Here is a 22515-nt window from a genome sequence, read left to right as displayed (position 1 = left end):
CAGAGATATCATTCTTGTAGCTATACAATGTCTTTAACCTTTTTATTTTTTAAAAGAAAACACTGATGTGAAAAAGATACTCTGATGTGAGTAGAGAAGTTTTATCATTATTATTTCAGAAGAATAAAATGAAACCCAAAGAGAACAATGGAAAGAAGGCCAGGTACTCTGCATTAGTGAGGAAAGTTAACTTTCCAGCCCTCTAACCAAGCCTTCTCAAACACCCTCATTCACTATTGTTAGACTTTCCTCCCTTTGTTACATCCTTCCTTCTCCCTTTTGTTTTTTCTGTGTTCTAAACAAATCCAAATCTGGCCATTTTCCCCTAAGGTAATATTCTCACCAGTAGAACTGCCCAGGTTCCTTCACCACCCCTGCAGTCTTGGTGCCTAAAATCAGAAAACGAAGCCATCAGCTTTCCATGGCAAACATTAATTATCTTATTAAAATGACTAAAGTTTTTTATTTGTCTAAAGTTTTATGTCAATTGTTTTGATTTGCCTCTGAAAGTTTTATGCAACCATGTGTTTGCTGACCATGTATTGTGTTTTTGCTATCTGTAAAAATGCAGAATGTGATGGTGGCCCCAGGTTCAGCTGACAGAGTTGCTAATGGTGACAGGATGTCTGGAGATGAACAAGCTGAAAACAAAGAAGAAGAAAAATCTGGTGCTGTGAAGTTTGGATGGGTGAAAGGTGTGCTGGTGAGAAAGCTCCTATGTTTATACATGAAAACAACCCAACACTAGTAGACTGAGTGTTGACAAGGCCTGAACACCAGAGTTACAAAGACCTGAGTTTTGCCCTCTATCATTTCTCATCTCTTTCAATACTCCTTCAATCCACAGGTAAGATGCATGCTGAATATCTGGGGCGTCATGCTCTTCATTCGCCTCTCTTGGATTGTTGGAGAAGCTGGAATCGGTAAGCATTTTTTCCTCTCCTATATAATTTTCTGTGTATGTTATAAACTCAATAATCAATTTGGTTTCACCATTAATGCTGAATGTGAGATGAAGGTCACAGAAATAATCTGCACTTGAGTTTTTAAACTTTGCCTCTTAGACAATGTTTGTCAGAGAGGAAAGGTGAAGCGTTGACTCCTGGGAGACTGGAATTTTCCAGCTTGCCAACCAGATAAATGCTTAAGGAGATATTCCTATCTTTTCGTGGAGTTTTAGGTGTACAGGTATATATAGACACATTCATTTTAAATAACAATATTAATATTTGGAGACATTGACATTTATCATAGTATCTCTCATAATTTTTGGCAAAACTTCATTAACTAAAAATAACTTGTGCGAAAACTGGTGAAAATGTGACCTGATTAATAAAAATTCTGAATTGTTGGACATTTTCCAAAGAAAATAATTGTGTTACTTTCAGATACTCACAGTAAGAAAATAAAGTTTAATAAAGTATTGCTTAAAATAATAGATAAAATGGCTGAGATAATGTATATAGCTATTGCTAATTTTTCTAAATGGAAAATGATGTTGAAATTATTGTGCTTATTTAATGTTTTAAATATTATGTTCCATTTGAGGTATTATTTCCTGTGGCAAATCTTTTCTTATTAAGTGAATATTAATAAAATTTATATGAAAAATTTATTTAAATTTTATCATAGGTACTGATTTAATGTGATAAAAATTAATGATGTTCTACTCTACATATGGAAAATATATTATAGATCCACTTTGGGGGAAGACTTATAAATCATTAGCATCAAGAACATAGAGCTTAAGATGTGCTTTCAGATATCATTCCAGAATGTATCTCGATTCACACTCGGAAGATACTTGGTCATTATTTATTGTCTTTGCTCCTCAAAACACGTTTAAAATCACCAACAGACTAACCCTGAAACAGAAAGAACTAAGTTATAAACTGAAACACTGGTACCAGTTCCCATAGCTTTTCCATGTTTCGTGTTTGGCAACTGCTGAGTTCCTGACAAAGGGCTGCTTGCTGGCTTTATGATGCATATCAAATGAAGGCTTACAGCCGCAGGGTCCAAAATAAGTATATGCAGTTCCACGGAAAATCTGCATTTTAATATTGCCAAGTTTTTGCTTCAGGGTTTCATGCAAAATTAGGTTTTTAAGGGCAGTTTAGTAACTTATTGAGATCATCAAGAAACATTACTTTGTTTAGAGGTGTGAGTGTAGCCAAGGGCAAGAGTAATTCTTTTTAATGCAACTTATTTAACATCCATATGTTTGGGCAATAATCTGAACTTTAATCAGATCTTACATTACTCTTCACAGTCAATCCAGTTTCATGTTTATTGCAAAGTTGTAAAGTATGAAGAATCCTATCTTCTGCTAAACTTGTTTATTGTACTTTCAGGCGTCAGAATAGTTTTAATAAGAACCTTTTATTTAAGTTATTTAAGTAGTTCAATCCTATTGTAGTAGAGTTCTATCTAAATGGATGTTCAATAATTTTTTTAACGGAATTTTTTTTCTTTTAATTCTTAGAAGAGAGACTTTTAGTGAGTAGTAGAAACTTATTATCACCCTTACTCAATTTTACTTGCCTTTGCTGTAAACTTAAAGCTAAATGAGTTGATTAAGTCACCATCTGGGGCCCATGTGGGACCATTTATTGGGTAAGAAAAGAAACAATAGTTTGAGAAAGAAACCTGAATACACTGTAAGCCCAGAACCTGGGAACAAAGCCAGAAGGAAGCTGGAGTCAGGAACGACAGTAGCTATAGCCCTTAAGTAACCATTCCGAGGCCATGAGTTTTGGCTGTCTTGGCATTCTACCAAAAGCAAATGGTAGAATGAGCCAATAACTCATATAGCTGTTTTACTCTGTCTTGGAGACTTTGGCTGGGCAAGATGATTTCTAATAAATTTAACCATCAGGCAGAGAAGAAGGATGTGAAAAGCAGATATGACCTGAGGCAAGTCATTAATACTCCTTGAGTTTTACTTTTTCATCTGAAAATTAGGAAGCTAGATTGTTTCTCAATTAATTCTTTGAAAATAATGATAAAGAACCTCGCCGAATAGGCAGACGCAAATTGAGATAGACTTAGGGTAGTGCAGTGGTCTTCAGACTGTGAAGTACATAAGAGTTACAGGGGAAGTTAAGCTACAAACTTGCAGAATCCAAGGATTCACTTTGAAAGAGCCAAACTCAGTAGGTCTGGGCATTTTTAATAAGTACCCTGGGTATTTCCTGAAGTATGTGTTTTAAGGACCACACTTTGAGAAAACTGTGAATTGAATGTTCTCTAAGCTGCCTTTTACCCTGGGATTTTGTTTGATTGGCAAATCCCTCACTGTTTAAATGTGTGAAATTTTGTTCTAGGATTTCATATGGTTTACAGAAATATATACAACACAAAAGGATGAATTAAAAATTGTTGGAAAAGTAGAGGCAAGGGGAAAATAAGCTAGAGAAGTAATAAAGTCAGAGTAGGTTAAATGTCCTGAAATGCAAAGTATATGGTCCTATGCAGTTGCTGGGGTGAGCTAAATATTTGATATCGAACTTTCTCAAAACAAAGGCAAGAGCAAAATAATGTGCAAAAGATAAAAGAAATCACCTTTGGGGGTACAAAAGACTGAAGCCACATATAATGTAATAATACCCATCCCAGGATTCCTGCAACAGAAATGAAGAATTTAGGGCATCTATTTCTTACAACACCAAACTTTAAGAGTCTACAGGGGCTGAGGCAATATGGTTTAAGTCTGCACATTGTGTCTACAGTTAGCCTCTTCCTATTACACTTAAAGCTGTAAAATTAACTAGAGACTTCTGCTAGAGCCAAGATATAGCTGGGAGCATCAAAAGAGCCAGCCTCCAGTACCTCATCCACATTTCTATCCTTAATCTCCCCCCACTTCCCCTTCTCCCAGGACATGGATAGAGAGATCACAGCCTCTCTTGGCCAACTGTTCTAATCATCCTTGAAACAAGAGAGCCTGCCAACAACAATTAAGAAGCATCCATTTTATGCAGGGGAGCAAGAACATTTTGGCTGGAGCCAGAGTGATTTCAGCCCCACAACTTCTCCCTGAATTCTGCGTTGACCTCCATTGAGGAGAATATTGTAGGAGAGGAAAAACTGTTTTCCCACTACCCATAGTAGGCTCATTGGTTAAAGACCTATAAATTAGACTGACAAAAGACAGATTAATAAGAGAAAAACAATCAGAAGTTTTATTAACATGTGCAGTGTGCATACATATGGGAAGACAGCAATGAGTAACTCAGAGAGTTGGTTTGAGTTGGGCTTATACAGCATCTTAACAAAAGAATGATACATTTTTAGAGACGTGACAAGACAAAGGAAAAGGACTGAGTTTCTAGCGTGGCAAATTGTAGGAAGGCAAATATATAAGAGAACTAACGGAAGATAAGGGTAGTTTGTTACATAGGTTCCTCTGGTAACATCTCCAGCTGCTAAGGTTCTAGAATTGTTACCGGAGATTTAACTTCTGTCCTTTCTGATATAGGGGAAAGGGGATACACCTTTACAAATTTATGTCCTGTTTTTAGGCAAATACGACAAAGTATCTGCTTCTTCTCAATTGGCTTTAGCTCAAAATAATCTTTATGCTAAAGTGGCATATTTTGGAGTAGCATATCCTGCCGCTCTTCTGTATCCTCCTGGCTGTGTATTTCCTGAAGCCGAAGGCAGCCTTGCCTTCCTTCAAATTTTGGTTTACCACTTTCTCTTTCTCATAATCATTTACCTTCTGCAGCATAAGATTCTTGAAGGCAGTTTTTTTTTTTTCATTTCATTTTATTTGTTCCTTGCATTTCTCATGATACCTAACACATAACTGGATATATAGTAAGTTTTTAATAAATAATAGCTATTTTGACTATTAGCAATGCCACTGACTCTGTATGGTGGTCTGTGCATTATGCACTGTGCTAGCCACTTTACACACACATTCTTTTTAATTGCATTGACACTTTTGGCTCACAAAATAAGTAACTTGCCAGAGGTCATAGAGCCAATTAGTGAAAGTTGTTCATTTAGATTCTTTCCACTTATCTGCCAGATGAATGATTTGCTATGCTGTATATAACTTTCCACTCCTACACAACCAAATGTACATCAAAAGATAGTTACCTGGAAAGATGAACATTTACTCTTTAGTTATATTAACAGCTTGGTATTGTTTCGACCAATTATTACGTTTATAGGTATCTATAACTTCATAAAAAATTGGGTTCACATCAAATTTTGACCAGCCATAGTTGCTCAGTCATGTGTAGCTTCTCATGCACATCTTAGCTCTAGAATTTATACTACCCTAGGCAAAAAACTTCAAAGCTGAGCACTTAGTCTGTGGTGATTTCAGGCCAACTTGTTAACTCAAATGTGGTCCTTTGGTGATTACCTTAGACTTGCTGGTTTTTATGTAAACGATCTAATGAATTGTTCTACCGATTAATTGCCTTTATTTTTCCTCTCTCAACTGAGGTCTTGGTGTGATTATCATCGGCTTAGCCGTGACAGTGACCACTATCACTGGTTTATCCACCTCTGCTATTGCCACAAATGGATATGTCAGAGGAGGTAATTAAACTTGTGACCCGCACTATCATTTGTAAGGTAAAGGCAACACAGACTCAAATAGTTCACCACTGACCTTTCTGGAGTGTTTTCAAAGGTAATCTAAATTGGTTCCCCGCCTCCACTCCCGTCTAGGCAAGAGAGATGCAAGAAGAATGGAGAAGGATTTAACCTTTGTCAAACCTCCAACTTTCTCATTCAGGTTCCTCTCAAGCAAGAGAGAAGGTCAAATGTCATGTTTTCTCTTTTCACAGCCAAGGTAGTTTCTCTCCCAGGACACCATCATAAGTCAACTTTTCCTTTCCAGGGCTGCATTTTAGAAGTTTTCGCTTCATTGTAATGAGCGGTTCTCCAACCTGAACTTTATGCCAGGCAAACCAGTTTCTCCTTAGCACAGAGCAACTACATTGGGGCTCACGGCTTGGACGTGAAGACTTAAATTAAAGGCAGTATAGTTTGTGGCAATAAGAAATCCAAGGAAGAAAAGTAAAATGCAATATCTTTTATCTTTCATTGCTGACAGGTCTTGGAGTTCTCATAATTCTTCTTTCCACCATGGTAACTTCTATTACGGGGTTGTCAACTTCAGCAATAGCAACTAACGGGTTTGTTCGTGGAGGTAAAATTTCTAAGATATCTAATGGTCTCATCACTTGCTACTGGTAGGCAAAAATATTTTTTATATATTTCTTTTTGATGGGAACAAGAACATAGCCCACTGTTCTTGAAGTCTGGCTAATGCTTTGGATGAGCTGGATGCAGAAGGAAACATAAGGTACTGTGAGTACAGTCCTGGACTACTTTGGTCAGCTGTGGTCTCTTTTCTAATGGATTTCTCTGGCGTATTGCAGGTTATGGTTTCCAGATTTTCACATTCCTTCGGTAAACGTTTTATTTTTCAGGCTAGTCTGTATTCCTCTCATTGGTGTTTCTTGGAAAATGACCGCTGGACATGGCCTCGGTTTTAAAGTTTAGTACATTTCAGGTGCTTCCTAGTCCTTCGTGGAATGGGATCTTTTAGAACATTTCAGGTTTTTCATGGGGAGACTGATCCTCTGTGACAAGATTCAGACTGCTGTCTCCTGAAGCACTGGTGACGTCTAGAACCAAACACTTTTCTTGGGGAATTTTGCAGGTCTCGGAGTGATCGTCATTGGCCTGAGTGTGGTAGTGACAACACTCACAGGTATTTCTATGTCTGCTATTTGCACAAATGGAGTTGTAAGAGGAGGTGAGCCCATTCATTTACTTATGACTACAAACTCTGGTTATGCAGTTATGTTTAGAGTTGGTTTAATGTTGGAAGTAAGAACTATGTATTGATAATTAGTCCCCAAAGCCTTAAAACAAAACAAAATAACCCAAAATTTAAGGAGTAAGGCAAAATTCTTCTCAACTAAAATTAAGAGATCTCCAGAAAAGATTTTTTTTGACCCATTTCCTATGATTAAACACGCTTATAAAGTAGAGAGTGACCAGGTGTCTAGAAAGAAGGCATTTCTTTGTGCCTTGAACAAGCCCTGCTGTCTCTCTCCCAGGTCCCTTCCAGTGCCCCAGCTGACACTGCTGATACTTTCTGCTCAGTAAGTCCTCAGAGTTCCCCACAACCCTATGCTCCCATTGGCCAATAGCCATGAGAAGAGGCTTTAAAAGAAAATAAAAACAAACAAAACGAAGAGCTTCTTTCGAATCATCTAGGAACAAGCAGACCTAAGCAGAAAATAAAGTGTGTGAAGTTCATCATTGTTTAAACTTCCTTTCTTCAACTCTCTTACTCTGCTTTGGCTCCTCGGGTCTCTGCTCAGATACCTTATCCAGGTCTCCCTACCCAAGACCTTCTAAAATGCCATCCTACACATAGCATGCCTCCTTTCACAATTCCTACCTGTCTCTATTTTGATCAACTCTAAGTAACTGGCTAGCTCGTTTATTTAATGTAATATGGACAAAGGAAACATCTAGTTTTCTTCTCAACATCTAGGCCTCTCAATGTCTAGTCTTTTTTACCTTCATCAATCTACTCTCAGTATCCTCTAGGTGGTTAATTTGTCCAGCTCACTCCTTTATGTTCACAGAAGCACACAACCATATGTAAAACTACCTTTTCAAGGTCCAGAGGAGAGACAATCGTTCCAAGCTCTCCCTCTCTTTTCTTCCTATTTTCCACCTTCATATACAAATGGGTATTTGACAATAACCAAGGAGTGGATAATATATAGCACTATACAGATATCTTTTTTTATATAGCAAATGTGTACCAGAAAATTATACCAGAAAAGAAGTTAGTATAACAATGATAAACTTCACCCACTTCATTTTCTGCCTAGGCCTGCCTACTTCTGGAAATTTAAGATATAAAATTTTCTTTTACTTTTTTGATTTGAACTCTCCGGTGATTTTTTTTTTACAGAACAAAGTTTTTTCTTTCTTATATTTTTTTGGTAAAGTTTGCAATATTCTTATTTGTAGCATTTATATGATTAGGTTTCAATAAATTGGATTTTATTAAGTCAGGAAAGTTCTATTGTAGATTATAGAAAATGAACAGAAAATGAACAAGGGCTAAGTTATTCCTTAAGGTTACACAAGATTCCTAAAATTATTAGAAATTTATAATATTTTTATTAGAATAATTAATATTTCAAATGTTCTCAGATGTTCAAAATAATTTGGTTTTATAAGCTAAATCCCTTCACTGTTCCTTAATGTAAAGTATGTTCATTTCTTGTTTTAGGTGGGGCTTACTATCTTATTTCCAGAAGCTTAGGGCCCGAGTTCGGTGGGTCTATAGGCTTGATCTTTGCTTTTGCCAATGCAGTGGCTGTTGCTATGTATGTGGTAGGATTTGCTGAGACTGTGGTAGACCTTCTTAAGGTAAGTAAAAGCTTTTCTTCAGCCAAGCAAATAATTTGATTCAATTTGTTTTTTCAGGGCACTAGGGCATATCATTATGGCGAGATGAGAGGAAGTAGATTTATTCTGGAGAATGTGGAAGCTGAAAGAGCCTTAAACTTGGCATTAGAAATGGCTTGGAATTCTGGCTCTCACATTTACCAGCTGAGAGATTTTGGACCAGTCGCTCTATTCGTCTGAAACCTGTTTTCCAAATCCATACTATGGGCTAATAATACTATTCTATGTGTTTCATAGAAACTTGGTACTGATCAAATAAAATTATTTATATGAAATACAAAACAGATAAATAATGAGTATTATTATCAGCCGTAATTCTATAATTCCCCTTTATCCACAAACGATAAGCTCCAAGACCCCTGGTAGATGCCTGAAACTGCAGATAGTACTGAACCCTACATATTTATGTTTTTTTTTGTTTTTTCCTGTACACACATACCTATGATAAAGTTTAATTTACAAATTAAGCACAGTAAGAGATTAACAGCAATAACTATTAATAAAAAGAACAATTATAACAATATATTGTAATAAAAGTTACGTGAATGTGGTCTCTCTCTCCCAAAATATCTTATTGTACCATACTTACATGTTCACTTAAGGGAAGCACTTTACGGTTTCTCTTTGGTATATCTAAATTGCCAGCACCATTACTCTTGTGCTTTGGGGCCATTATTAAGTAAAATAAGAGTTACTTGAACACAAGCACTGTGACACCATGACAGTTGACCTCATAACTGAGAAGGCTACTAAGTGACTAACAGGTGGGTAGCATATACAATGTGGACAAACTGGACAAAAGGATGATTTATGTCCTGGGCAGAACAGAGTAGAACAGTATGAGATTTCATCACTCTACTCGAAATGGGACTAAATTTAAAACTTCTGAATTATTTATTTCTGAAATTTTCTATTTAATATTTTGAACCACTATTGACCATGAGTAACTCAAATCTCAGAAAGCAAAACGGCAGATAAGGGGGCGCTACTGTATTACTATTATGGTTATAGATTTCCAAAGGGAAAGAAAGTTCGAACATTAGAATAACTCACTGCAGAAAACTAGATGTTTTCTAGCTTTGGTGCCCCATCTAGATGTTTTATATCTCAGCATGTAAATTAGCTGGTACACAAACTAACATCTGTACTCTTCCTTTTGTAGTAGTGATAGCATTCACTGAATTCAATTGGTAACAGTACCTCCATTTAAAAATTAGATGAATAAATGAGTGGATTATATAGTTCACAAGGTATGTTATCTTAAAGAGATGCATTATCTGGTTTGTGTAGTTTATTCTTTAATTGATTTTCCAATATTTATTTTCCAATATTCATATTGGAAACCCACCCATTTTTGTTCCTCTAAGATTTCCTTGACACACAAAAATAACTCATCATTCTTCCAAAACAAAACATGATATGTGTGTGGACACATACTTTTACTTAGTGCTACAATAGCTTCAAAAGCTTTGACTAGAATGAATCTCTAATATTTCCAACTCCTAACCTTGGCTATCAGAGGCCTATTATCATAGGAGAAAATAATGTTAGTTTCTTCATTTTCTCAAATTTTATTTTTCTATTACCTTACATGTCCCCAGACATTCACAGTATCACTTTTTACTATTAAATGCTACAATAAGGTAGGCAGGGAGAAAAAAAAGTTCCATCGGCAGCCAGAAAGAAGGGGGGTTGGGGGACTGGGATAATGGGGTGAAGGGTTAAAAAAGTATAAATTAGTAGTTGATAGATGGTCATGGGGATGGGGAGCGCAGTAGAGGGAATGCAGTTAGCATTAATGAAATGGCTAGGTGGAGGGCTAGAGGAGAGAAAGAGCAATTAGAGGGGTTGTTTTATAAACTATATAAATGTTTAACCAATGTAATTTGTTCTTAAAACTAATAATAAAATAAATTTTTTTAAAAAAGCTCCATCTCTAACCATTTTTGTAAATTTTTTTTCCAGGAGAGTGATTCAATGATGGTAGATCCAACCAATGACATCCGGATAATAGGCTCCATCACAGTGGTCATTCTTTTAGGAATTTCAGTAGCTGGAATGGAATGGGAAGCAAAGGTGAGTTTCTCAAAATGAGGTCGTCAACAACTATTGATCAGGTTCTAGAAGAAACCTCATACCCAAAGAGAACTGCTGTTATTACTTGCTATGGAAAAGTTGCAGGTGGAGCACCAAGCCCTCAAAGCATGAGGTCCAGGCAGTCATGACTCACACACAGCACATGTATCACATGATCAGACCTGTGCTTTGTTCTTCTTTATGTTATCATCACAGTGACAAAATCACCAAGGTTGCTGTCTTCACCTCACACGGACCCCTTATGATCATAACAGTGGTACATGCTAGAAGCCTGTCTCTCTCAGTTATACCCTGGTGTCCCCTTTCAAGGTGGCTGTAGGTGCTGAAACCCAAACGAAATAGCAAGTGTGTTAGGAGATGATAGATCCAGAAACTATCATTCTCCTCTAAAAGCCAGTACTTCAACAGCAAATATGAAGACATTATAAGCTGTGGAACTAAAGAACATCTGGATTTAACTAGTAGTAAAATAACTAGTAAATTTCTGAATGATGGGGAGCATGTCTTTCGCCTGCTTTGTAACTCTCTATAGTGACTGGCACAATTGAAACTGATACCATGTGCCTGGAGATGTAGAAACTAGGTCTGAAGTGGTCACCAGAAGTGGAAAGATGGCCAAAGGCTTCCACTTATAAAAGGCAATAGGAAACAGTCCTACATGGCACTCTCTTATGGATTATGCATTCACACATTAAACAAAAATTGATTAAGTGCCTACATGTGCTAGGCATTGTTCTAGGCACTAGATATTTAGTTGTGAATAATACAGGCACATACAATTTCTACCCTACTTGAACATATGGTCTATGAGAATATGAGTAGTAATCAAGTAGATAAATAAGTAAATGTAAAACGGTAAATTGTAAAAGTGCTATGAAGAAAATAAACAGGATTCTGAGAAAGAAAATAATGGAGAATCTACTTTTGATGACTTTATTCCCTGAGAGAGGTAATGTAGTTTCATGGCAGTACAGGGTAGAATTTAAAGCTCTAGCTCTGCCATTAGGATGCCTGGACTTGGACCTGGTTTAAATCTATAATGACTTTTAGTAAATTTTTTAAGCTATCTGTGCCTCAGTTTCTTTATCTTTAAAATGATGATAATAATATTACCTACTTCATATGGTTCCTGGTGGTATTATTTATCTGAAAGAATACTGGTAAAGTTAAATCTGCATCTATTATATTGTGAGCCCTTGGTGAACATAAGCTGTTATTATTTAGATTCAGTGGTCAAGAAAGGCCTATCTGAGGAGGTAACTAAGAGTTAAAAGTGAGAGGAAGGAAACAATTATGCAAAGAGTAGGAGAAGTGCCTTCTTAACAACATAGGGGAAGCCAAGCACCCAAAAAACACCACAAAATATATGGAGAATTAAAGAAAGACAGTTCGACTGGTCAATATTGCATACCACTTTTGCTGGGCACACGTTGGCAGCCCAACATCAAATGCACTAAGTGTCAGGAGAATTTTTGAGTCATTCTGTGTTCTCAATACTCCTGCAGTTAGTACTGGGAAGGGGAGGAATCCATGGTGCTCTGCCTGAAAAGGAAATAAACTCTTTCAGTGTTAAAACTTTGGGTTCTGTTTATATTCCAAGGACACTGCAGTTAGTTACCTATCTAGTACTTGGAATGTTTTTGTAATGTCAAGTTCCGAAGCACGTGCTCCCATGGAAAATGCAACATCTACACTCACATCAAATAAGGCTTATTAAGATGCCATTCCATAAGGACACAGGTATTACCTAATCTGGGTAGTAGAATCTTAACTGGAGTAATCAGTCTTTCTTCAGTAAACATGTAACTTTTATAATTATGTAAAATTTATTAAATAAATCTAATTTGGTCTCTTTTTACTTTGCCATTCCAGGCTCAAGTGATCCTTCTGATCATTCTTCTTATTGCTATTGCAAACTTCTTCATTGGGACCGTCATTCCATCCAACAATGAGAAGAAGTCCAGAGGTTTCTTTAATTACCAAGGTATGTGTGACAAATAAGTTGCTCTGCAATCAATGGCTCCCCATTGCTTGCCCCATCACCATTCCTGTGACCACCACACCAGCCTTGGATTTCCAGTGTGAGCCAGGGAAGAGCCTGAGGTTCGATTCAGGAGAGCTCGAGTGAGTAGCAACCCTACTGCTTCCCAGCTCGACAGGTCACCTAACATATTTGGGTCTCAGATTTTCCTGGTAAGCTGTGCGTGATCATAGTAACTTCCTGAGGAGATTTTTAAGATAGTGAATGTAAAAATGTTTTGAAAACAAAGTGTTATACAAATTGTTCTTGCTGTCAAAAGAATAGAAATGGAGTGCACCTGCAAGGAAAGAGAAGAAAGCTCACATCAGTTGTTCAACCACTGAGAGCACTAAAGCCAAACAGTGTCATTTTCCTCCTAGACATTTTTGGTTCTTGCTTTTTTTAAGCATTGCTTAGTTAAGCATCACTGCCAGGTTTTCAGGCATAAAAGACTGTAGAAGTTCCTTAGTGTAGCATCCTGTGATAATGTCAGTGAGCATGAAATATGACTTCTCTCCCCTGTTCTACGCCACCTGTAGAATCCACTGCTGAGATTTAAAGAATATTTCTCTTTATTTACTCACTTGTCAGTATTCATTTCCTTTTTATATCATATCACCTCTTCCTTTCTGATTCCTTTTCTTTGTAAAGATTGTATTGTTTGCTTTGCATGTTAATTAATTTCCTTTTCTATTCTTTTCCCTTCTTCCACCTCCTGTTGTATGTTTTCTGATGATATAAATTTTTTTCCTAATTTTTGTGTTATTCAGGATTTTTTTGTTCACATTTTTCTCTCTTTTTCTTACTTCCTTTTTCTTTCTTTTTTTTTCATCTAGATTTTCTTTCATTTAAGTAATTTGGTGACAACCTGTGGGGTAGTATTATTTTATGACCAAATCTCTTCACAGTATTATTCTCCCATATATGAGAATTTGGTATAAAGATTTAGGATTCAATCTCTGGGAGCAAGGAGTGTAGAAGTTAGAATTTTAGTAGCAAAATTTGTAAGGTAGACTCACTGACAAGGTTCTCCTGTGATTAAAGAAAAAGCATAGAAAAGCAGTGTGTTGGTTAAGGTATTTATGCATGTGATAATGTAGTTGTATGTATATAGGACAGTGTACGTGTGTAGTATAACTGTGAGTCTGCCAGTATGATTATGAGAGAATTCTCCATTTCCTCCTTTTTTAATCTTCCAAATTTAAAGTAGTCAGGTGGCCTGGGTCTCCACTGGCACAAAATTTATTGATTTTTCAGAGCTCTTTCCTAGAGCTCTAAAACCTTGGGATATATTTTTTGAACTTTGACAAATATTAGCATAAGGTTTATCAGAAGTACACCAACATATTTGAGTCCATTCTGTTTAGATTATAGGAGCCTATTTGAATTTAAGGCTCTAGAAGCCAAAGGTAATTTTATCTCCTACTCTGTGAGGAAAGTTTACATGATTATTTTCTCATTATTTGTGTTGCAGCATCAATATTTGCAGAAAACTTTGGGCCACGCTTCACTAAAGGTGAAGGCTTCTTCTCTGTCTTTGCCATTTTTTTCCCAGCAGCTACTGGGATTCTTGCAGGTGCCAACATCTCTGGAGATTTGGAGGTATGTTGTTTTCTCTGCTTTTATAGTATTGTGTGTGGTGGTTGCCCAACAGTTGTTGGGCAAAACAAGAACTCGACAATGACCATGCTTTTCTACATATTTCAAAACTATAAGATTTCTATTAACTTTCTTGATTACTTAAAAATTCTCTTTTTATGCCAAATTTTAATGCCAAACTATCCTATACCAGATAGTTCTTCCAAAAGTCTTATTCAGTTATATCAGAAGGGCAGAATATAATGACAGCGTGTCACATTTCCAACAAAATGAACATAGTTCAGTGAAAAACATCAAAACTACCCTTACTCTTTTAAACACAGTGAACAAGAACATGGAACATTCAAGAAATAACAAAAACAAACAAAAAAATTCTTTATTACTGAACACTTATATCATTAAATTCAGAGATGAATTCACTCACTTGATAGGTATTTACTAGCACTTGCTCCTATTATTCTATGTTAAATACTGTAAGGAGCATTGTATTAGTTAGGATATTGGTTTGAATGTTTTATATAAGACCAGTAACCGTGACCTAAACAAGATAGAAGTTTGTTTTTCTAGTACATAAAAATTCAAGCTCATGACCATCCAGCGGAATAAAAAAGATCACCCCAAAAAGTAGCCTAAGAACCCAGAAAACCTTCCTCGTTTTACCATTCGCTTGGGGTTTGCCCTCAAGGTCCAAGATGACTGATTACTTCCAAGATCACAGTCTAGTCCATAGGAAAGGGAAATAAGGGGAAGCAGAAGATAAACAATTCCTGGACCTTGCATGTATTGCTTTTATTGACATTCCATTTTCCAGAATTTAGTCTGAGACCTTACCTCATTGCAAAGACGGCTGAGAAATGTAGTCTCTACCTGGGCAGCCATGTGCCTAGATATAATTTTAGGGGATTCTGGTATTAAAAGGAGGAAAGTGAGAATGTATATTTTAAAATAATAAGCAGTTTCTATCACACACATAAAAAAGTAAAAGACACAGATTTTACCTCAATAAATTTATAATCTACTTCGGAAGACAGAAACATTTACAGGAGCCATCAAGAGATATAAATAAATGAAAACCGTATGTATTGTTCAAATAGATTGTGAAATAAAAATAATGAACAAATAATTAAGTTAAGGATTATTTCTTCAAGGAAGTTAAGTTTTGAGTATGAACTGAAAGCAAAGGCTAAGAACTGACTATTTGTGAAAAAGTATATTACAAGGAGAAAGGACAAAAGAACAATCAGGCACAGGGAAACTGGAAACAGTAAAGAATCTCTCACAGTTTAACTGGAGAAGCCCTCGTGAAGCCAGATAATCTTATAAGGCAAAGAAAAACAGCTGCTGGAGGGACCTAAGTGAGAGGTGTTTCCCTATAATATAACTCTGTGAAATGGGAACTTTGCCTTTGGTTTTGTTCATTTCTGTATCCTTGGAGCTAGTAAGGCTTCAATAGATATTTATCAAATGAATGAACAAAGGCATTTAGATTTGTTACATTAAGGACTACAGTGCCATGGTAAATTCTTGAGCCTAAGAAAAGATTAGACTGAAGTTCAGAAAAATGAAGTAACTTGTTCAAAATGATTCAAGTAGTATAACTGTTTAATGAAATTTAGTTATGGATGTTGAGCTTCCCATTTCTCAGATTTGGGAAAGTATTAGCTGTCACTGATTTAAATTTCTGCAAAATGTAAGCACACATTTAATTTAAAGAATATTGTGCTTTTCTTAGATTCCTTAAAGACAATTTAGAGTTAGATGTGTAGAAGTCAGTTCAACTCGGCCAGCACTTACTGAGTGTCTTCTTACACCAGGCACTGGGGAGGCAAAAAAAAAGCTCAATCCTTCCCATAAACAGGTAATGGTCTACTCTAATTGAGTCATAAGAAGCAAAAAACAGATCATGTGCAAGAGAAAGAAGAAACAGTAATTCTCTATCTCCAAAGAAGTAAGGGAAGACTTTCAGAGGAGGAAACACTCAATTCATATTTCAAGGGATGTATAGAACGTTGAAGACAGGGAGGGTTGGAACAGATGGCATGGAGTATAAAGAGGCACAGAGAAAGATGCAGCTGATGAAAATTATTTTATGTGCAGAGTGAGGCACACAAGTAAAATATTTTCATAGATATATTAATAAACATATTTATAAAGGATCTTCTATGTGTCTTAGGTACTCTGAGAGTAAGCAAAGAACTAGACAATATCCCTATCTAAAAAGGCAAAACTTACCATTTCTCCCAAGATAAATGCTAACTTGATTTGGGGGTGCCATGTTAGTAAAGTATTTTACTTATCTATCAATCTGTACTATGAAATCTCTGATTTTGAGATTACATGGAAAGAAAATGCAGAGGATATCTTGTCATGATTTTCAGAATACAAGCTGTCATAGTATTGTTGCAAAAAGTTCGATTCCTTTCATTTAAAAATATTTTGGTGATTTTACAGTTAAGCTTAACTTTTATCACATACACTACTATATACTATTAAACAGAACTCAGAAGTCCTTTAAACTACAAGCAATGGAGTTTGGATATTATCCCCAAATTAGTTAGAGACACTAAAGAGGTTAGATCAGGATTAGACATGTGTGTTACAGAGAAGCATCTAGTAGTTTGTGAAGGATGGATTAGAGGGTGGAGGGTGATAGGAAAGGAAACTAGAAGCAAAAGATCAGTTAGAGCAGCAGTTCTCAACTTTTTTGGCACCAGAGTTCACTGCTCCTATGAGAATCTAATGTCTGATGGTCTAAGGTGAAGCTGAAGTGGTGAAGCTAGCACTGAGGAGTGGCTGCAAATACAGATGAATGTTCACTCATCAGCCACTCACCTCCTGCTGTATGGTCGGGTTCTTAACAGGCCACGGACCAGTACCTGGTCAGTGGCCCAGGGGTTAGGGACCTCTGAGTTAGAGGATATGACAGTAGTCTGGACAAGGGATGACATTGGCTTGAATTGAGGCTATGGCAGGGGAAATGGATCAAAGGGGTCAGCTTTTCTTAGAATTAGGAGAGGAAACGAAATGGGTGTTTATTTTTACTATGATAGGCAGTAAGAAAACATTATACATCATAATTGATAGCCTTCTGCTATTTTCCCTTACTTCTAATATAGAGAACTATATTAGTTCTCTTCTACTGTATTCTTTTAATGTTGGTTGCAGCATACTGAACTGATTCCATGGTATAGTAGATGAGAAAAAGAGAAACTCAGAATTCGCCGTTGAGGTTGAAATGACCGAAGAACATGAGGGTGGAGATGTCTAGTGTGTAGCTGGATTCATGTGTCTGGAGCTCTGGAAAGGAACTAGGGCAGGGCTGGAAGCCATGGCATGGATGAGTTCGTCCAGGTCTGTGCAAGAGGGAGGAGAAAAGAGGACGAAGGCAGCACCCAGGGAAACAGACATTCAAAGTGTTGATGGTGGAAAAGAAGTCCATGAAGAAGAAAGAGAAAGAGCTGTCTAAGAGGCAGGGGAACCCAAAAGAGAGTGCGATCAGAAAAGCCAAGGGAGGAGAATGCTTCAAGAAGTAATAATTCAAGATAATAATTCACGTTAAGGACCGAGGGGTGAAAGCTGGTTGGGAAATGGCCAGGAAACTTTAGTACTTATCTTTTTCTAAAAGTGAAACTAGAAATGACTAGAACATAACAGATTCAGTTCGGCTTAGTAAACATTTATTTTTTTACACACTACAAGAATATGCAAGGTGCTATCTTTGCTTACAACCTCAGCATCCCTCTCAAGATGACACTTCAGGCTGCCAGTGACAGTCATGAGAGTTGGCACAAGGGGATGCTACAAAGTTTCATCCTGAACCTTCTATTCGTTAACACACTTGTTGATGATCTGTATATATGTGCCTGGGAGAAGATTTGGGAGTGACCCAAGTCTAATCAAGAGAGTTAAGATGCAGTTTCAGAGATGCAAAATTAGCATGTATTTGACTTCCTCCAAAAAAGCAATCTAACAGATTGCTTGTATTCCATCTTGAAAAAAAAAATAAAATATTTAATGAAGAAAGGTGAAGGAATGTTAGATTTGGGGTTACCACTAGGAGGATGAACATTAACTTTTAGAATGAAAACCAAGCATTTATTAAAATCCTAAATCCTGTCTAAGGAAAATGTATAGACCAGACAACATGATTATACATATATATGATTATACATTAAGAGATTGGCTTCCTGATTTATAATGAGTCAAGTTTGACATTGAGCAGATAGTTTTAAAAAAACTAAGTTTTTGTGTTCTAGGTACAGGACTGTCTTCCATCTTCACATCTCTTATCCTTACATATATTTCCTTTCTTCCCACTTAAATAAGTGCTTCACATTTCACTCAGATTCCAAGAGATCCTTGATCAATACAATAAATATTTAAACATAACATGAATTGGGAGATGGAGTGGGACCATGATTGTCTTCTTCCTTCTAAGTTCTACTCTATTTCACACACTTGCCACATTCACTTTTGAAGACAATAGCTTGGAAGAAAGAGGCTGGGTATGTATATATAGAAAAAACCATGTGTGGAAATATTCCTAAAAGAATAGGAAGGGGTTAGTGATCACAGAGTGACTCCGTGGGCATGGCTTACTCTCATGTAGGGACAAATTTGCTTGGTTTAGTTATCATTTTTAGCTGTCAGGTTGAGACTACATTCACCATGAGTTCACCTTTCCAATGGAGTTGATTAGCAGACTTAAGGTAAAACAAACAAACAAAAACAACCTCACACTTTCACTGCATTGATTGCTTATTTGTATTGATGAGTCTCATGTCCTCTGATGGGAGAACTAACACCTACTGAGATTGTGCTTTCCCCAATTCAATATTTATTGACTCTGACTATATCTCAGGCACTGTCCTGTATAAGCGATGATTACATTACAATCTTTAATAATCCCTGTTAAGTTGAATTTAATTATTTAGAAGTTATGCTGCTTGGAATTGATTATGATATGATTTAGCCCCCCAAATAGGATGTAAAGACTTATTTATATATGATGTGAGTTCAGCTCAGTGAATTTATATATATTTATAAGCAAGAAAAAAGCCCATTTTCTGGTATAAGCTTAAATCTGCCTCTTCCTTTATGCCCGCTTATGGAAATTAAATATCTCCTATTGCAGTCATTCTTGACCTAGATTCCAAATGGGAAATTTGAGAGACTGGAGAATTTAGCAGATCATCCTTTTTGCTCAGTCAAAAGTGATTTTTTTAAAAGGCAAGCTTAAGCTTACTAGGTCCAAAACAAATACACACAGAGAGATATCGTCAATGTGCCGGGTATGGTTGTATATTTCTCCTAATAATTTAAAGTCTAGTAAATCTGCATGAAATTCACAAGAGATAAAAGAGAGAGAGAGAGGTGTTAGTGAGTGAACTAACTAGTGTACTTTTCTATAAAAACTCCCTCCTGGACAATTAGAGATCTCTTCTATTCAGCGGAAAGTTCTACAGATTTCTTTTGTCACTCCAAGCATTTCATCCTTGTCCCAAAAGTACTTGAGTGCACCATTTTGCCACTTGTTTGATCTCTTCTTTAGAACTTGCTTCAGGAAGGGTGGCTTAAAAGTTTGAAAATACAGAAATAACTCCAAGCGATCTCTGTTTCTTATTCTACCCTGTCTCCTCGTATATCCACATTGTTTTTTCAAAGGATCCCCAAGATGCCATCCCCAGAGGAACCATGCTGGCCATTTTCATTACCACCGTTGCCTACATAGGAGTTGCTATTTGTGTAGGTAAGCTGTGTAAGTCTGGTATCAGAATGCCACATTTTCAAGGGGCCCAGTAGATCTTCAGGTCTAGTGGGCTTTCAATGGAACATAAATAAAATGTTTTTAAAAAGAAAGCAATTTTAATTCTCTTATTAGGTGCTCTAGGGGTTTGAATGCAATTAACCTACATGTAACGTGGGTGTCTCTGAGTCAGGACTAGGGTAGAGGTAATCAGATTGTCATTTTGCCTAACACAAAAGGGTCCCATTTTGCTACTCTAGATGATAATCCCACTGTCAAGAAAACCACCATTTCCAGTCTCCTCCTCCCTTGACCTAATGAGGCAGATGGGGAACAGAACAAGAGGAAAGAAGCCCAAAACAAAAGAAAACAAAACAAAACAAAACACCAACAACAATAACAACGAAAGCCTTAAGGAAGTAGAAAGATGGAGAATTGATGACTGCGTCTGCTCCTTGAGCTGTTGTCCCTAATATGTAAATGTCACTGTCACTAAGAGGCAGGAAATCAGAATAAGACCCCTCTACCAGCAAAGTGGGTGACCAGCCCCCATAGTACTCACTGAGCAAAAAACGTGTGGATTCTCCTGCTATTCTCACGCTGACTTTTGTTCCACCTGCTGCCTATAGCCACACCTCCTCCAGGCTGGGGGTTGGTCACTTCATGCTTGTGCCGTTATAGGAGAGGAGCAAATGTAGACCATTCAGAGAAAAAAACTCTTTTCTGCACACATTCAGGAATACAGCTCCAAGCTGAACCACTGCGGAAGCCGAGGTGACCATTTTACCAAAAGGCACATCCCAGTTATCCTCTTGTTTACTATAAAGTACATATATCTTGAGTTGGTTTCCAAAGAGAAAAGCAAAACAACCTAAATTCTTGTATCTCTCACTGCCCCTTAATTGTGAAAACTGGATAATGATGTTAACTGCATTGTTGTAGCATTTCCAAGTTTAGCTACATGTAGAGAGATTTTATTCCAATGCTTTAGTAAATCCACATATTCTTAAATGACATTGAAATCACTTAAATTTTAATTTCCCAAATGATTTTCTTTCTCACACAAAGTAAAAATGAAGGAATGAGTAAAGTTATAGACCTGATTTCAAAGATTCTTTTAGTTTTTGCCCTGGGAGTAGAAAAATCTGTTTCTATACTTTTCCAAGGTGGGAAGATAGTGCTAGGACCATAGCCAGTCCTTTGTGTAAATAATGGCTCATGGCTTGACTTCATGGCTGTTTGGGGAGTTCTATTATGCAGAAGTTAAAATACATGACTTAGAAAAGTCAGCTAAAACATAAATGAACAATGCAAACAGGTAAAGTCTGGAGTGGATAGTTTTTCTTGGTAACCGACACTTATAATTCCAAGTGGGTGAGCTGAGGCTGACAGGCTACCTCTTAGGGTTATACAAAAAAATTTTTTACACTGATTGTTTTAAGTGGTTCTTTTAACTTGAAGATTCCATGATTTTTAAGTCTTTCCAAGATGTAAAAAAATTTAAATTTGTGGCTAAAATTGAGGGTGCTCATTAGTACCTGTCACTGGGATCTCTTGTATAGTTACCAGTAAAGAATGAGAACTCACCAGGGCTGGAGTTTAAAAAGCAAAATGAAGAGTTTTATTGCTTGGCGTTAGTTTGTAAAGTATTTATCCTTCAAGTAGTTCAGAAAAGTTTATATATATTTCACACCTGTGTTCATATATTTCAATAATCTTATCAAATACATAATGGCAGAGATTATAGTTGGAAAAATTCATAGGAAATGTCAGTGATTAAAATGTAGGTCAAAGGTCTTTAAAAACATCATAACTGCATTTCTGGGAAACTATCCTAGAGAAATACTTTGAAATATAGGGGAAAAAATGATGCACAAAGATGTTTATAGAATGTTTATAATAGAAATAACAGAAATACCCAAATGTATGAAAATAATGAAATAAACTGGGATAAATATTTGATAGAGCATTATCTAGCCATTAATATTATGTAAGAAGTCTTCATATTTTATCCCGAAATATTTCAATATTATTTAAACCATTAAATTGTATATTAAGTAGAATTATAAATATTTAAAATTATGCAAGGAATATCATTAAACTAGAGTTCAGTTCTCTTAATTACTCAAATTCAATATTGCATCCCTTGACTCTCTCATAGATGAGAAAATAAATCCTATTTGAAAGACACCTAATCAGTAGAACTAAGCCAGAAATATGAATCGAGTATATACTATGTGCAAAGCACTGCTGTGTGCGTTTTCAGAGATCAGAAAGTAAGGAAATCCAGACCCCCAACTGTCTTACAGAGGCAAGAGAGCTAGGATGGAAACCACTCAAGGCAGTAGAAGTGGCAGCCTGTTAAAGTAAGAGGACACTTCTAGGCTTCAGAGGATGGAAACCTCCAGGTACCATGCTCCAGGAAGACAGGATAGCCAGTGGACTCACTCAGACTCAAAGTAAACTAAGCGTGTTTTCAGAAGAAATCCAAAGGAACAGAACTTTTCATGTAAAGAAATGACAAGCCACTGTTGTTTGCCCAGGGGCCTGCGTAGTCCGAGATGCCACTGGAAGCATGAATGACACC

At 36.6% G+C, this 22515-nt stretch overlaps 1 protein-coding gene across 1 annotated transcript in view; it reads left to right on the top strand.

Annotated features, from left to right (window-relative positions):
* SLC12A1 (solute carrier family 12 member 1) overlaps positions 1–22515 on the top strand; it is a 78514-nt gene that overhangs the window by 8987 nt on the left and 47012 nt on the right. The window contains 9 exon segments of the mRNA XM_025038899.1: positions 572–703; positions 848–923; positions 6077–6172; positions 8288–8427; positions 10432–10542; positions 12436–12547; positions 14058–14185; positions 19847–19931; positions 22472–22514. Coding sequence (XP_024894667.1) covers positions 572–703; positions 848–923; positions 6077–6172; positions 8288–8427; positions 10432–10542; positions 12436–12547; positions 14058–14185; positions 19847–19931; positions 22472–22514 — 923 coding nt within the window.

The sequence above is a fragment of the Pteropus alecto genome, unplaced genomic scaffold (assembly GCF_000325575.1).
Source record: "Pteropus alecto unplaced genomic scaffold, ASM32557v1 scaffold86, whole genome shotgun sequence".
Taxonomy (NCBI): domain Eukaryota; kingdom Metazoa; phylum Chordata; class Mammalia; order Chiroptera; family Pteropodidae; genus Pteropus; species Pteropus alecto.
This window is presented reverse-complemented; position numbering and strand designations above follow the sequence as displayed.